We start from the raw sequence: 16,967 nt of genomic DNA, 5'->3' as shown, positions 1-16,967 counted from the left end.
ATTACCACTGCATTCTTCTGGCACATGCTGCACTTGGTTGAAATGCTGTTAGTGTGAATAGTAACAACAGGTTTCCTTTTGAGTTCATATGTAGAAAGACACGACTGGCTGCAGAAATCCTTACTGGAATTTGTACTGTCAAACTGGGCAGTGATCACATCCTTTGGATTTAGAATGTCTCTACAGAAAAAAGAAAAACAAGCATGCAAAAAGATAAACATTGGTTTCATGTCAACTTGTTCTCCTTTCTATTTTTGCAAACTAAACATTCTCTGGAAAGGGTGAATTTATTTATTTAATTTAAAGCTTTTATTTTTGCCAATCTAAGTACTTGTCTTTTCTTTTCCTGTTAGGAAAGTAGTTAAGAAGTACAATTCTCAAGTGGATATATTGTGAAACATTTTCTACCTGGAATTAGGAGTGGACTACAAGCACATCTGGTTGTATCATTTAATCCTTTTAAAAGACACTGGTAAAAGGTAACCATTTTGTACAGTACTTACTAAAAAAAATAGAAAGCAGGATATGTAGATTAATTCCTTTTAACAATGAAACCATCAGTAATAATGGAATAGGGAAAAAAGGGAAAAAATGAAAGGTCAGAATTTCTAATTACTACGTAGTTCAGTCCTAAATGGTCTGATTTGTATTGTACCTTTCGTCCTTTTACCTCTAATCTGCCATTGTGTCTGCCACTGGATTCAATAAAGTGAACTTTTCCCTTACTTCTCTCTTTTGAAACTGTCATTCACAGAAAATTTTCAAAGACCTTATGTCAAAAAGTTAGGAGCAAATCTTTGTATCACTTCCTTGGATGGAAGGATGCCTCCTTTTTTCTTGTCTTGTCACAAATAGATCACTTTTCAACTTAATAAAAACAAATGACAGCCAAGACTGCTAAACTTTATTACAAGGTCTTTTCACCCTGAGACTGCAAGTAAAAAGAATAATTAATTGAAGTCTCAAGTTTAAGTTCTGTTGACCTTGTAAAACTGAAAGTAATAAATCTACTGTTGAAGAAGCGATGCATGAACAAAGCAGCATTCACTTTGCAAAATAACTTCCATTACTAAAAATAATGCATAAGAATAACTGTCCTCTCTAAACAGACCCTAGCACAAACACTCTGTGAGGTTATTTATTAGCCTCAAGTTCTGTTATAGTAATATGACAGCTTAAAGAGCTGGCCACAGAAGTCTCCTTTTGCTAATAAACTCCTTTTGCTGGAGATAATATAAATGAAAACAACATTTTAATACTTATAATGTTGGTTGTTGCTTTTTTAGAGCTCAAGATTCACACTGGTGTTTCCAACAGGACTGTGAAAAATGTAGGTTTCTTTTCACAATCTTAAGATTTTTTTCAAAGTAGGCTCAGAAAAGCAAACCTTGCCCTTCTACTCTAGGCCTAGGTAGAAAGTAACTGACTTGGGTACTGAAATCCCAACTACTTGAAACACTCAATTCTTACCATATTTAACCTCTGTACGTATTATGAAGGTTTAACCATGACTAAATAATAGCAGCAGTAACATATCTTGAAGAGCTAAAACCTACAGAAGTCTGAGCTCACAGAAGGGAGCCAGATCGGAAAGCTATTTTTTGTGTAGAACCGAAGGAAATATCTTGCATGGAATGTATTAATTTACCCATATTTCATTTTATGGATTCAGTAAATCTATTTTCATCTAGAAGAAATAATACATGACATATTTTTTGAAAATGTACTTGTTTAGCGAGTGCAATGACATTTTAAATCAGAAGTGGAGTACCTTTTGAAACAGACGTAATATTTGGCCCTTTTAAATTAAAAAAAGACAAAGCGTACACTTCACAGCAGAGGCTTTTAAATCTATCTGTATGCAAAACACAACTAACTAAATGGAATTGAAAGCAGACAGACCAATTAACAAATAACAGGATCAGCCACGATTTATTGAAGGGAAACATAACAGAAGTGGGCATTAGAGAAACAGCATGTCGCTTAAGAAGTGAACTGAAGCCTTTTCATTATCTGCTTGAATATCAATTATTACTCAAACAAATTAAAACGCTGTCCTACTTTGAGCAGCTTGAGCAGGTTTTCTTGGTAGAAGCTGGTGGGCGAGAAGCTGGAACAGTGTATCCAGTGAGGCACAGTGTGGAGCAGAAGAGCTGGGTAGAGCCTTTCCTCTGGTATGCGGTTTGCCCCTTCTGCAGGATTTTTTTACAGCCAGAACAGGAAACCCGAACAGCTGTGGTTGGAACTGAAGGAAGCATTTTACTCATGCCAGAGGATGCCACAGCAGGCTGGAAACCTGATGACAGCTGTGGAGCTAAAAAAAAAAAACACGACAGAGAAAACATAGAGTAATTGTTCTAGATGTATTACACGTAATTCACTTTTGTGCAGGGGGCAAGAGCAAAGCTTATGACTTCACTGGGATTGTCAAGGTCTAAGGGAGAATTAAATCGCAGATGAACTCTAAAAATACATGCCCTGCACTGGTTTTCTGCAGAGCAGATTGTTTCAACTGCTCTTAAGATCGAGAGTGCACTTTTAACATCCCTTTCACATTCAATTGTCCTTTGCCTCAAAAATACAATTATTTTTCAAAATCTCTGATTTTGATCGTCTTTAAAACAAAACCAGCTTTTTTTTTTATCTTACTGGGGTTAGACCTAGCAATTGAAATGCAGCATAAACTGCAACACCATTTGGGAAGGGGATGTATTGTATAGATTTAAATAAAGTTAGTCTTGCCTATTCCTTACCAAGAGGACTGCCACTGACTGAAAATACAGCACTGATTTTCAGCTCCCCTTCCTGAGTTTTTGGCTGTTGGCCGTACTCCTAAAACAAAAGGGAAAGGAAAAGGAGAACAAATACACACATGTGATAACAGGTTACATGACTTCCATTCTTTCATAACGCTGTATTGAATCATAAGGCCCAGGAAGGAAAGAGAGAATCTCCTAAGCCTGTTCCAAAGGCTAGGCTCACAGACAGTGCTGTACAAGCAGCACATGCAGAACCTGCTCAGAGGTTCACAGTAAAGTGTACAACAAGAGCATCACGTAGAAATGGGAAAGTGACTGCTTGGTGCCTTCCCTTTTCCAGCTGTATTCTCAGACACCTTAGAATTTAGCATTGACAAAGCTTAAGAGAGGTCTCCACTTTCCAGTTACACAGACTTTCCATCTAGAAGCGTTCTGCAGTCCTCGCTCTTGGAAACAAGCTCGATTTTCAAATTCACAGATAACAATAACAGAGCACAGACTGAGACCTAGATGGCGAGAAGCGTTCTGCATTTCACTGGGAGGTCGAGGACCTAGGAGGAGCCCAAGGTGAAGCTTCACAGCACATTAAGAAATTTTAAACTGGGACAACCTCGTTCGGCCCCACCTCCCATCCTGGACCAGGACTGAGAGATGCTGAGTCAAAAATTAACTACTAATTATAGTAAAAACTTATTTTTTTTTCTTTTTTGTCAGCTTAGCTCCACAAACCAGCTGTGTGAAGCTGGCAGCACTACAGGCAGACCATCACAATCCCTACTTAGACTGGCTTTGGCGAAAAGGGAATAACCTCCCATTTTCTCCAGGATGAGAAAATCCCTGCAGACAGTTGCTCGTGGAGTAGCTGACATAGTGTAAATGCCTAGCTTACCTCACAGCAGCTATTCATACTTTGTCACCACGTCTCCTGCCCGTGCTCTAACTAGAAATTTGAACCGTAAAGCAGCTTGTAACGCTCTGCATGTAAATCTTAATAGGCTGAAAAGAATAATCTCTTGGAACTACAGAGATGATAAGATTTAGCCTACTTACAGTCATTTGAGAATAGCGAGGCCGTGATGTCATATTATGACTGAGCTAAATTAACAGTTGCTGTCTGACTGCAAGGTAAGCCAATCCGAAATCACTGGGCAAAAATAAGCTCTCAATTTTCAGTGGCACTGAACCGCTCCCTCAGCTTCATCCACCTCCTAAAAATCACACCCTGGCATCCACATGATGTACGTTAAAACTTAACACTTCTCTTACTCGTGGGAAAATTGTTTCTAGACTAAGACGACCAAACTATTTCTCACCAGTTTCCCAGGAGAATATTCAGCAGCATTAGTTTATCAGATCAGTTTATCTATCAGACTGAAACATTCAAATCCACACCATGAGTTTTTTTTTCAATATCACAATTTAAAAACTAGCTATTTATAGGAATGCAATTTTTTAAAGCATTTTAACTGCAGTTTTATCCCGAGTCAATACTAGTAAGAGAAACAGAAGCAAATCCTAGTATCAACTGTGCATGATCAAGAATAGTTTCACAGCAGTTTAACTGTTGGAAGCCAAAAACCTTCAGCTCCAACTATCGGTTACAGCAAGAAACACTCTTCTCTTTCAGGATGCATGGGAAAAAAAAAATTAAAACATATTACTTTTTATCTAAAGGAAAACAAAAAACTGTCATCAGTTCTCATATTTTTCCAGTATGAGGCAAAGGATTTTACTCCAGGAATTAGTATTTTGATCAATAAGATAGTTCAAATTCTTCACATCTTCACTTTTACTCGTTAATTTGACCTTTGATAACCACGGACATCTTGCACTACATTCCACACAAATCCACACAGCAGCTGCCATCTTGGGAGGACAAAGGAACAGACAGATTTAACTAATCTACACATGGCTTGACGTTGGTTATGCTTAAGGGAAAATAAAAATGAACAATCTCATAGACACTGAACAAATCAGAAGGGCAGGGAAATCTGAAGAGGTTCGAGTACAGTTTACTTCTTTACTTTATTTAGCCAAGAGTAGCATGGGAAGAGAAGAAAAAACATTGGGAAGACAGGCCCAGAAAAAAGATGAGGTATAGCAGGAGTACACAGAATGATACTAGAAAAACTAATGCCTGAACAAGAACACCAGAGCTACCGTCAATGCAAGGGGGATGAATTACCCTGGGAAGTTCTGCGCACCTTTAATGCATGTAAAGTTTGGCATGTAACCCAAATATCAGCAGTGAGGAGACAAGAATTGCAACATGGATCATTTCCTTGGTGTCGCATTGCAAACCAGTGGCAAAGAGACAGGTGAGAGCTCAGCAATCCTTGCCCCAGCACCGTACAATCCATAGGTCAGCCTTTTCTCCATTTTGCAATTATTGAACTCTTACCTATATCATCATAAAAGATGTCAGTCTCAAACGAGAAAATCACTTGACTTCACTGACCTGTATGTATTCAAATATTTTTGTAAGGTAAGACCTCTAAGTATTAATTGAACAACAACAAACACAGAACCATTGTGCTCGCAAAGACAACCGTTAAGAGGGAAGTAGCAGGAATAGCACTATTTAAACTACACAGCTCTAACTCTTGACAGTTCACAAAATATTCAATAAAAACATGATCTGTCATTTATTTTCTAGGGAGATCAAGTTGAGCTGAAGCGTCTATATTGCCACAGATTTCATCACGCAAGTTTTACAGCACTTTGCTTCGTCTCTAACCGACAAGCATCACATTTTCAGCGACATGGTAACATGACATCAAAGAGTTGGGGGGGGGGTTGGGTTTCATGGTGCTATAAGAGGGAAAAATCCTTCTACTAAACTATGTTCTTCAAGTTAAATTTCGGTCAACAAACCAAATAAACTGCTGAACTTATGTCCAGCTTATGCGGTCAGTTGTCAGACCAAAATGAGAAATGCAATGGGAAACTTACCTCAGAATTATCAGGTTCATCTTTAATTTTGTCTAATAGTCCCTGCTGTGGGGCCATAGCTTTATCATATTCGTCATCCAAAGGCTCCTCCTTAATTCTAATATTTGGTGCAAAGGAATTCCCCAGCTCTTGTCCAATAGATTCCTTACTAGAAAATAGGTAGCTAGACTCCTGAAACAATAATATGAAAAAGAATTCACCCTCCTGCATCTGCCATGAGGAGTTGGGCTGCTGCCAAGGGGAGTTTCTGTTGCAGACCAAGAGAAATGGGTCCTGCCACTGGAAGGTGGGAGAAATGAAAGGCAGCAGCTGCTGCCTCTACCTCCCTGCAGCACCCTCTGTCATCCCACCCCCAATTCTTTTCACTCCTCTGGACAAAGCAGAAGCCACCCAGCTCTCTAAGTTGGTTGTCAGTAAGGGCATTTCGTTGTTTGGGCAGTGTCTCGTGTTGATAGAGCTGTTCCCTGTCTCATCTGGAAAAAAGGCAGCAGGTCAGATGGATGCATCCAGGTCTAGAATCGGCTCACCAGTCACAGTCAGACCATGCTGAACATCAAAGTGGCTATCAAAAGAAGCCTCACTTCAAAGAGAGGGTCAGCAAAATTTTACAAAATTATACGCAGACTTTTTTTAAGTAGCAAAGATGTCTACGAGTCAGAAGGTCAGTTTTCTTGACACTCAAATTTACACTCAAATATAAAATAAGTACTTCGAATTATTCCAGTATATTGCTGCACTTGCAAAAGTGTTTGAAAGATCTATAGCTTACCCTGAAGTTAGTTTCTGGAGTTTGTGGCGCTAACTGCGTCCGTAATGTTTCTTCTACTTGATTATGAACTGAGGAAAACATATACATTAAATATAAATGAATACAGATTCCAATGCATTTCCTTTAAAACTATCTAGAGTCTCATACTGATCCCCAACCCCGTAGTCTGACAGCACCTCAGAAGTATTAAACTACTCCCTCGTTCTTCCCTGCAAATAAGACGGTGATCCTTAAAGAGAATTGACATTTTTTATTATTCTACTGGGTCATTATTTTCCCATTCCAGCAGAATAGTTGGAAAATTCTGAGGCAGAGTTGTTCATTCAGATCTTCTACACCCCAGTGACTTCTGAATTCTGTCACATTTCTACTTTTAAATCAGAAAAATACTTTTTTCAGAGCAACAACTTCCATCTTTTTCTTTGCAGGTCTTTTGCCTCTTCCCCTTTTCTCAGGAAACAGCAGCGTATACATTTTTAGCACGTATCTTTTTAAAGATACTGAATTTGCCTGGATACTGGGTGCTGCCTTTGAGCATTTACTAAAGCTGTTCCAATTACTGGCTACTCTACCTGAGGCTGCACGGCTTTCAGCCACAATCTTGTAACGGTAGGTATTTACAATTTTCTGAAATACGTCTTTTGCACAGAAATATTCTTTACTTGATTTCTACCTGAAGGCAAGAGTAAAAAGACAACTTTAACTCTTCTTTATTTAAAAAAAAAATGTATTGTTTCTCTATCATTTGTGGAACCTGGAAGCACTGATTAAGACGCTGTTATTATGTGTACAAAGCTTAAATATCAGAATTGTAAGCTGTAAATCTCAACGAGTAGTCAGGAGGCTCTCACTTGTTGGCCAACCCTCTCTCCACACAGTCTTCTAAATGAAATTAAACCCCGTGTTCCAGCCCGGTTATTCTTAACTCCTTCATTCACTGTTCTAACGTAACTTTCAGAGCTTGGGAAATCAAAGCCAGGTGTGCGGGCAGCAAGACTACTGGTGACTTTCAGGCTCCCTCAAATGAGAAATGGATTACAGACATTACAGACATCTTTGGTTCTCTCCATGTTGGCTGGACCAAGTCCAAGACATAAGTATCTGAAGAAAAAGGAGAGCAGTCTCCCAGGAAAAGCAGATCTCAAGTTACTCCCTGGCTGACTTCCTGCAGGCACTAATGTATTTCTAGCAAGCCTTTCTGTGATGTTACTATGAAAAGCATGCTGCTTTAAGCATATGCACTAATGAAGAATTGGCACTTTGCACAAAAATATCTTTCCAGCTTAACCTAAATTTCATCATCTATTCTGTAAAGGAGTTCCAAGGGCTAGAGATGACAGTAAAACAAGAGGAAGCTTAAGGTGTCACCCAGCTTGGTTTAGTAAACCGTAACAACAAAGGATATGATGAGGCTCCAAAACAAGCTGTGGATGATGAGATGCCCCCTAATGCTGCCAGGCCCCTAGTCCTACCACAGAGTTCATTGTATTTCAGGGTTCTTTATAATATGCTTCCCTCCATATAACTAGGCATGTTATCTTCACCAAGATGATGTTTTTAGTAACTAGCCCTAGTGCTAATCTCTGTCTAGTTCTTTCTTCCTCCTTGCTGGGTAGCCAGGTCTACGATGCCAACAGTTACCTGCTTTGTCAAGAAAACTGCTTTTCAATCTAGAATCCATATCTTTAGGGATTTTTTCCAACCGTTTTTCACGTTCTTGAAAATGTCCTTCTCTATTCTTGTCCTTTGTTGAAAAAGTCTCTTTGCCATTATCTCTCGTTATGCTAAAATCTTTTCGCATTGATTTAAATACAGGGCCCTGCTCAAACGGTGAAGTGAGATCCTTTTGGATTGCATTTTGAATCTGAATATCTTTTTCACTGTCCAGCTCATGCTCTGTAACCCTCTTGCCCTCTTCTAGATGGTCTTCAGCATGAATTGTGGAAGGGAGAGTGTCTTTTGGAGTGAAGTTTTGATCATCTTCGTTGTCACTCCCAACAACAGGTATGCCTGCCAGATCCCCCGAGTTCAGAAAATAATCATCATCATCATCATCATCCAGCAGTGAGTTTTCAGATCCTGTTCGATTCTGTATTCCATACGATACGCTGTCGAGGGCGGTTGTTAAGTTGTGGTCAGTGTCCTCAGACATTTCTGCATCCAGGATTTCACCACCTAGGGAGAAGAAAATAACAAACAGTCAGAAAATTCACCAACTTTACATGTAACAAAGGACGACTCTAAGTGCCCTTTCCTAATCTAATGTTGCAATTTCTTGAAGCCATTAAGTATTCTTGGACCAACATTACTGATAAAACACTGCTGACAAAGGAACAGTTCTGTCCCACTCACTAGATAGTGAAATACTAGCTGAACTGAGTAAAACTCATCAAAGAAAGAAAAAACATTAATTCATATAATTTGTAGCGTTTGTGCAGAAGGCAGTGCAGGGAGGGAACAAGTAGCAAGGGCTAAGAGAAGGGCAAGAGAGTTTTTTTTTTTGGCAGCAGCAACACTTCTAAGAAGCATTTTGTTGAACTACGGCCTTATGTAAATAAATAAAAATACTTACATTTTTCTGTAATATCAAATACCGCATCAGATTTATCTTCAAACTGTAAAAAGGAAAGCACTATATCATTATCTTGGTCAACCCGGATGCACTTTGCTAAAACGTACCCAACCAAAAACCAAAGCGACACAAAGAATCACAACTCCTTCCCCTTCCTTTCCTGCCCCAAGCAAAGTTCGATTTAAAACTGTTGCATTACCAAGAAGTCAGGGTTACCAGAAGTTCAGAAGCACACACAAAAAATGACAGAGGAAAAACTGAGAATGAGCTTTGCTCAACTGAGGAGGTGCAGGAGAGACGGGAGGGAAGGGAAGGTCAGAATTTTCACTCCTACATGAGATATTTGTATCAGGACAAGACTATGGATGATGTACTGACACTACAACCCTTCGTTTCAAATAAATGTTGTTAACAAATCAATAGCAGCATTTACAGCTTGCACTAATGGGAGTACACAGATCCAGAGGCTCAGTCCTTTTAACAGGGACTGTCTCCTTTCCAGGAACTGGGAAGCAGAACTCTTACTTCCTAACAGTAATGAGACAACGAGTACCAGTAGGAGCAACTGACGAAGACCCAGATGATGACTGAGCACTGCACACAACATCTGCTTTCATTAAACATTCTCTGACAGATGTTAAAGTTGACAGCATGTCTGGGGAAGCGTGAGCACTGAGAATAATTAAAGTTCTCTTTTGGATGTCCAACTCTCACTAGCGTTCCTCATTTCTGCCTACAAGATAACAGCGATTAAGTCAGCTCTCCTTTCCCTGCATCTCCGGCTCTGCGCTTTCTTTCCTGGTAGATCCCACTCACACTTCAATCCTTAAGCCACCTTAAGGAGAGTAATGGGATTTGATAGCAGAGGGATGAGCTCTAATTTCACTGAACTCGAGTCGATAAACTGGAGATTCCACAGGGCTGTGGTGGGAAACTGCCAGCTTGGCAAAAATCAGCTCCAGGAAAGGATGACAACACATTGTCACGGGTGGCAAGGGGTCCATCAGCCTCCTCCTGATATCGCCTGCAGGTCTACAAAGAGGAGTTAGCTCTTCCAGCTCAGTTGACAAACAGGGAATAGCAAGGACGTGTCCAAATTGTCTTGGAATACCAAGAGCATTTGAGACTGCGCCAAAACTTTTCAGCTTCTCTGAGCAGTGAGAGTTGAGGCTGGAAAAGTGAAATATGGAAACAAAAGAGAAATTAATATTATATTCCTCGAGACTGATGCAAGTCTGTTCGTCACAATTAACTAGAAGAATAAAAAAAATGAGCAAACACCTTCCAGGAAGGTTTGCAAGGCCTGAGTTACTGCTAAAATGATCCCACAAGGAGGTGGAGGTTTAGCACTGATCCGTGAGTCCACTTGTAGTCACCTAAGTTTACACTAGTGGAAAATTAATCCCCATAAATACTGGATATACTCAGTTCTAATACCAGATGCTGAGGACAAAGAGAGCAGCGGTGCATTGTGTTTACAGAACAGAGAAGGGAACTTGTTGCCATTCAGTAATAACATCAGAGCATGAAGCCTTGGGACACAAAACCATTTAGCGCAGGTCCTTTTCTCCACGCTGATCCTCCTTGATCCCCTTCTTGCTTCCCAGCAGCAACGCCGTTATTTCTTCAGAAAAGTCTCAGCCAATTTGCTGGTAGGATGAGAAAAGTTCTCAGTTGAGATGAAGCACTAGATCATTTTGTTCTTGAAGCAGATTTATATCAAAGCAGCTCCTTGCCTCTTTTGAGATGCCGTGTACCTGTGGGGAAGCATTCCAAGCTCTACCACCATCTCATTCGCTTTACGAGCAACAGTCCAGGCCTCCCTAATTAACGATTTCATTCCAAGAAATGACGAGGTACAACTTGGCACATGTGGGCCACCTGCAAGCGCACGGTGCTACCATAAATATTTTGAACAAGTTTGACAACATTCGCAATCTATTTGGAAAGAGTCCGAGACATTTCCCAACCACGAGGTCATCCTACAAAAAACCCACGCTATGCTGGATGTCCTTCCTCTTCCCATAGTAGGGCTCTCAAAGTAAGAGGTCACCTCGAAGATCATCTTCTTTAAGATGCTTTGGGATGCAGAGGAAGGTTTGTGTCAGAAGCTTACATTAGAAATATTTATAAAACTGAATTTCAGCAGTCTTATCTAAGCCACTATCTGATGGTAACAGCACCGAGACTCTCACAAGGTGTAAATCCCAAGACCAGCAAGCAGGGCAAGCTTTTGTACACCTGTGTGTGGACACTTATGTATCTACACACACACAAATATATTTATATCCACAATAAATGACTTATTCCATAACTGGACTATGCCCTGCAATGGGCTCATGTGTTTTTCTGAATTACTGCCAGGTATTCTCTCAATTCTCTCAATTATATTGACTCCTTTTCCAATCCTGAGTCCTCTTACAATCTTGTTTAATGCCCTATCAGAAGGAAAATTTGTGTATCAACAAAGAGGTACCTAAAATACATATAGCACCTTGTATCAGTTTTACATGAGTTGCCTTTCATTGGATTATGCTCTTGCATTACACAGAAATCCACGTAATAATGCCCAACTTACCACTACCACGTTATTCCACTACATCTCTGCCAGACAACTCCCCTCTCCACTCCTCACACCTCCTCCTTCGATGGCTGCCATTCACTCCCAGTTCCCTTCATTTCTTCTGCTCAGATTTTTTTAAGATTCACTGCTTGAAACGGAACAAAAGGACTCCCGAGGTAAACACAAAACTGATTCATCCGATGGCATTTCCTACGGGTCATCTGAGGCAGGCCTAGAAAGAGGCACCTCGATTTCCCGCATTAAGTCTCCGATAGCTGCAGAAGGGAAAGTATCCAGAACGGAAAGGTTTCAGTTCCTACATGCCAGGCTTCAGGTTCCCAACACAGCCCTCACGACGCGTTTCCAGCTTTAAAACTAAACTCAAGACTGTCGTACTTCAGAACACCTTCATTTAATCACCGCGGATAAGATTTTGCCAGGGAATAGCTCAGTGACACTTAGTGCTTTTAAGGTAGTGAGCGTTCCCTAAGAGTGTAAATCTGAACAGCTCAAGCATGCTAGAAGGAAAATTAAATGTTTTAAGATATATTCTTCTTAGTGACTCTGCCGCACTAGCTAGCATTGTACACAAAGCCATGCTCTGCCCAGGCAGGCCGGAATAAATAAATAATACACAAAAGGATGACAAAATAATTAGGTATTCCTGGAAGCTGTGTGTTTTTGTTAAATTAACTATTCTTCACAGCCAGAAAACACACTGCTTTTACAAAGAGATGTTCCACTAAGTATGTCTTTCTAATCCTTTTTAATTGCACACCAGGTTCAGCATTAACCCCTCCTTGCTTTGAGCGGGTGGCAGAAGGGCACTGCTTACAGTTTCATACAAAGTGCTCGTCTGAAATAACTAAAAACCTGCTCAATTCTTTAACAGCATTCGAAGTTGCCATAGCATCCATAAATCAGACAATTAATAGATGGTTTTTGTGTGCAATGTAAAGAGAGAAGCTGCCTATGGCTCCAACCTTGTTTTGTATGCAAAATAATGTATATAAACAATAACCCAAACCCCACGGCAACTTTACAGACCTAGCACACATCTTTCTAACAAGCCTGCTGAAGTTTGAGCTTAGGTTTCACTGCATCCATAAGCACACTGTGGAAAGGAAGCAGACGTTAAGGAAAGTGCAATTAAAAAGAGTCAGAGGTCTTTCAATTCCTTGCCCTTCCAGCTGCCCTGCACTACACACTGCAGCACCGCCCCCCCCCAGCTTCACAATTCAACAAACTGATAAGGAAGGTGCAGGTTTTTCAAAGAAGATGATTTAAAAATTGAATTGCTCTTCTTGAACAGGCTGCAGGGAACCCAGGAAGCATCCCCTGACCTTTTCCACATGACACCCCTAGGAAGGGATGCCGAGCAGGCAGGCAGCCAGCCGCGCTGCACCTCTCCTGCGGGAGGGAAAAAAAAAAAAAAAACCCTGCGGCACGAGAGCAGAATTCAGCAGCAGGTCTTTCCCAGAGCTGCTTTTTGCCGAAACGCAGACAGACCAAGCGAGCCATACCTTCACGGCACCTAGGGAGGGAAGAGCAGAGGGTAACAAAGAGCCAGGCTGCTGCAGATACCTGCTACAGGAAAAGAACGGCTGCGGCAGGAAGAGAACCCGGCGGGGTCAGGCGAGCCATAGAGCTGGGCGCTCGGCGCGGGCCTGCAGAGCCCCCTAGCCGCCCCGGCTCCACGCTGGACACTCGCCGGCCACCACCCAAGGTATGGGGGCTCCAGCACCCCAAAAGCAGCCCCGCATTGGGGTGCCGGGAGGCTCGGCGCGGGCTTTGCTGCGAGAGCGCGGCTCAGAGCCCGCAGTTCGGGAGCGGAGCCAGGAGGATGTGAACTTTGCAGATTCTGCAAGGTTTGTGCTCAGGCTTGAGCAGGCATTTGAGCCAAGCTCGAGACTTCAAAAGACTTAAATCAGCGACTAAAAATGATCTAAGAGTCAGGAGATGGATGCTACAAGAGGTATTTTAAAGGCAAAATTCAAAGCAGCATCTATACACGCAAAAAGACAAAGGCAGACATGTTTCTGTGTCTTCTGGCTCCTTACCTTCCTGGTCAAGAGCTGCAGTTTTGCTTTGCATCCCACCTCCTGATGCATCCGAAATTTTTGCGACTGAAGTTTTATGCATCTAAACAAGAAAGTTTCAGCACACAGCACTCAGGCGTGTGCTGCAGGCGTTTCTGGCTCAAGTTTTTCAGAATTGGGAATGAATCACCAGGACTCATGGGGAGCCGCTGGGCACAAAAGTGCATCAGCCCTTTCTATCCCCAGACTTTGCTGAGATTCCTGAGAGTCCTGAATATTCATGGGCCGACTCTACACAAAGCCTCTGTCGACCTTATGGTCTGCATCTCCCCCAAACACACACAAACGAGCTGCAAACTGTTCCCAGCCTATCCGGGGCCAAGCAGATGAGCCTGCCAAGTAACAGAAGGTTACCTGATAATGCCTTATCTTTTCCCAATGATCAAAGTTTTTATCTACACCTGTACAGAACAGAGGGAGATTTGAGTCTTTGTCCCACTCCCTTCCTCGAAAACCCCACAGCTCCCTGCAGGAAGCCTTCACCTTGCAACTGTTTTTGCAGAGGCACCAGACACGACGTGCTGATCTACAGCCCGCTGGATGCTCAGGCTTTGAAAATTAAGAAACACACACACCACAAATCAAGCAAACAAACCGAGGCATCCACAAGAAAGGCTTTCTTTTAAAAACAGAGAATTTCTCTCCTCAAACCCTCGCCCCAGCTACCTGCTGAGCTTTCCTACCGCAGGTGAACGCGCTCTACGACCAACCGGTGGCGCTGCCATTTGGGTTAACCTCAATCTCTCCGTGACATTAAATTAGGACAACTCCTACTTCTCACAGCATACGCCAGAAAAACTAAACTATTCAAAACGTCACATGGATGTAAAAATCTCCAAAAACAGACCTGGGTATCCGTTATAATGCCTGTTTCTGCGCTGTGGTGCTAGGCAAGCAATTACTCCAAACCAAATATTTCACATCAGCCGTGTATTTTAGCATCCCACAAGACAGCACTTCCCAGATGACAAGTGTTTACTTACATAGTTTGGCCACATCTTTCCAAAGCACATAGCTATTTGGAAGATGAAGTTCTGCAAAGCACACAGCTCCCTTTATTCCACTTAGCCTAGAAGCTGATATCTCATTAATCGCGAGCCATCACCACATCTTTTAAGGGAAAGCCAGTCCTTGTTTCACAAGGAAGAAACAACAAGGATAACACCTGGGGCGTGAGGACCAGCACTACAACCCAGTAAAAATCCCTCTACTCAATGTCTCCCCCAAGAGGACAATTAATACGTTAGGAATTATTTGCTACTGGTTATGGTAGTAATAAAAAAAAACCTCTGTAAATGAAATAAAGTGATATAAAACCCAAGTCATCTGCTTTTCATTATCATCTGCCCTCAAATATGAAGCCCACAAGCTGGCTTTGCATGCAAACCAGGCCAATGTAGAAATGTAGCAGCTTCTGCTTGTTGATAAACACAGCGGGGATTATCAGCCCTCCTTCCCAGGATGGTTTGTATCTTAATGGGCCCACACTGGTGAATCATCTCATCTACCATTAGGTACCACAAGTCTTTTCCCTTCTTGCAAGAGCTTGGTGCCAATGACAACAAGTGGTGGTGAACTGGAGAGCCTCTAAGTGTGTGCAGTTTTCCCCTACTTCATTATTTATTTCAACGACAACTCCTAGCAGGCAACATTGAACCTACTGAAGAGAAGTCTGAATTCTTGAGCACATAGCATCTCTCTGAATGAAGCTGAAATCTGTTTACTTTTCAGATTGATATTTTTTAAATCAATGTACAGAAGAGGAGGAAGCCATCAAAAATTAATGAAATAAAGTAAGTACTCCAAAATTTCTCCTGTAGGAATAACTAAGTCCAGTTATCCTAATTCTGCCTCAGGTCCTTCTCACCTAAATTTAGACAACTAAATGTTACTTTATCAGGCTACTGCTTTAGGTTTTCTCTCTTTCCAGTGGAAATGAAGATGCAATCCAGAAGCAATTCCTCCTGTGCTGGGACTTTGAGAGATCCCCATCTCGTTCACTGATGGCAGAAAGAGTCCAGAGAACCTTGGCAAGGCTACGCAGCTAACTATTGTATGGATACAGCTTACAAACAAAGATTGCCAGTGGAAAATATACTTATTTCTACAATCTTGAGATTTCAAACACACTTTTCTACCGAAGCATTACTAAGTTAATGCCAGTATTGTCAGAGGACAGAAAAGACTCACAAGTAGATCTCTTCATCTTCTGTCTAGGACTGTTCAACAATTTAAACCATTCCAATACCCACCAAGTACAATTTGGTTTCTCTTTTTTATAAGAACACTACAGATAATTTATAGAGAAATCCTCCCAGAACTTCAAACTACTTCCAAAATTATACACATGCATCTAAAGTAAATAGCAAATATGGTAACCAAAACGAGATACATAGCATTGTTCCTCAGTTAGCCCTTACAAAAAGGCCAGAATATAGCATGGATCAACGTACAGTTGGATATGTAGAATATACTTGGGTCAATACTAGTTTGGGAAAGTAAAATTTAGTCTAGGAAAGTACAGCCTAACATTTTTACTTCCCATGAATTTCTGAGTAGCACTTCCAGAGAGTCAGAGTTATGGGAAAAGAGTGTGGCAGCAAAGGTCATCCACTCCAGGTCTAGAGGTTACCGATCTGCAGCCTGCTTAGCACTTAAATCCGTCTCCTTTTTCCTGATATGGCTAAACCACAGCTCATGCTAGCAGATTTCAACTTTTTTCAGACTCAGCTGTGATGTGACTTTTGCTTCAGCTTGGCACGAGCTTCTACAAATAATGTAACTGCTCCGGCAATCAGCAGCATGCAAGGATTATTTTATCACGGCCTCACACCTACAGAGTTCATGAAGCTTCTTTCATGACCTTTCCGTAACAGAGTTCTTTATATCCCTTACTTATTTTCCCAGATTGAGTCTTACTCACTCTTGTTTTTCTTTTTTCACTGGACAACTAATTAAAAAAAACAACCTTGGGGGTGTACTGTAGCTATCTCCCTCTTCTGTCCCAGTGGAAACACTTTTTTTTCTATTAAAGCATGCAAGGCAGAACGCAGGCTAAGATGATAGACACGGAGAGCACACAATGCTGCCGACATGCCCTTGATGAAATACGCTCTGCTGGAGAAACCTTGTTTTGAGGAATTTGGCTGATCACAGAGAATAAATGTTACGAGCAAAAGCAGGAGCAAGTGCTGCTTTCATGCAGTTACCACGCCGTTAGAAAATGGATGATGGAAGTCACCTGAACAGAGTT

The 16,967-nt window shown here is 41.4% G+C and overlaps 1 protein-coding gene across 9 annotated transcripts in view; it reads right to left on the bottom strand.

The window, feature by feature from the left end:
* Positions 1-16,967, bottom strand: part of LOC309886492 (zinc finger MYM-type protein 4) — a 45,275-nt gene that overhangs the window by 24,617 nt on the left and 3,691 nt on the right. For 5 of the 9 annotated variants that reach the window (XM_082777420.1, XM_082777423.1, XM_082777424.1 and 2 more), the window contains exons 2-8: positions 9,053-9,095; positions 8,122-8,655; positions 6,481-6,548; positions 5,712-5,882; positions 2,754-2,832; positions 2,062-2,314; positions 6-180 (exon numbers count right to left, since the gene is read on the bottom strand). In XM_082777420.1, the coding sequence (XP_082633546.1) occupies positions 6-180; positions 2,062-2,314; positions 2,754-2,832; positions 5,712-5,882; positions 6,481-6,548; positions 8,122-8,655; positions 9,053-9,095 (1,323 nt within the window). Of the gene's footprint in view, positions 1-5; positions 181-2,061; positions 2,315-2,753; positions 2,833-4,963; positions 5,138-5,160; positions 5,180-5,711; positions 5,883-6,480; positions 6,549-8,121; positions 8,656-9,052; positions 9,096-10,599; positions 10,770-16,967 lie in introns of those variants that run through there. The other 4 variants (XM_082777421.1, XM_082777422.1, XM_082777426.1 and 1 more) reach the window with 4 other exon arrangements.

The sequence above is a fragment of the Aythya marila genome (assembly GCF_965140915.1).
Source record: "Aythya marila genome assembly, chromosome: 22".
Lineage (NCBI taxonomy): Eukaryota > Metazoa > Chordata > Aves > Anseriformes > Anatidae > Aythya > Aythya marila.
The sequence above is the reverse complement of the archived record's forward strand: the minus strand, read 5'-3'. Positions and strand labels throughout refer to the sequence as shown.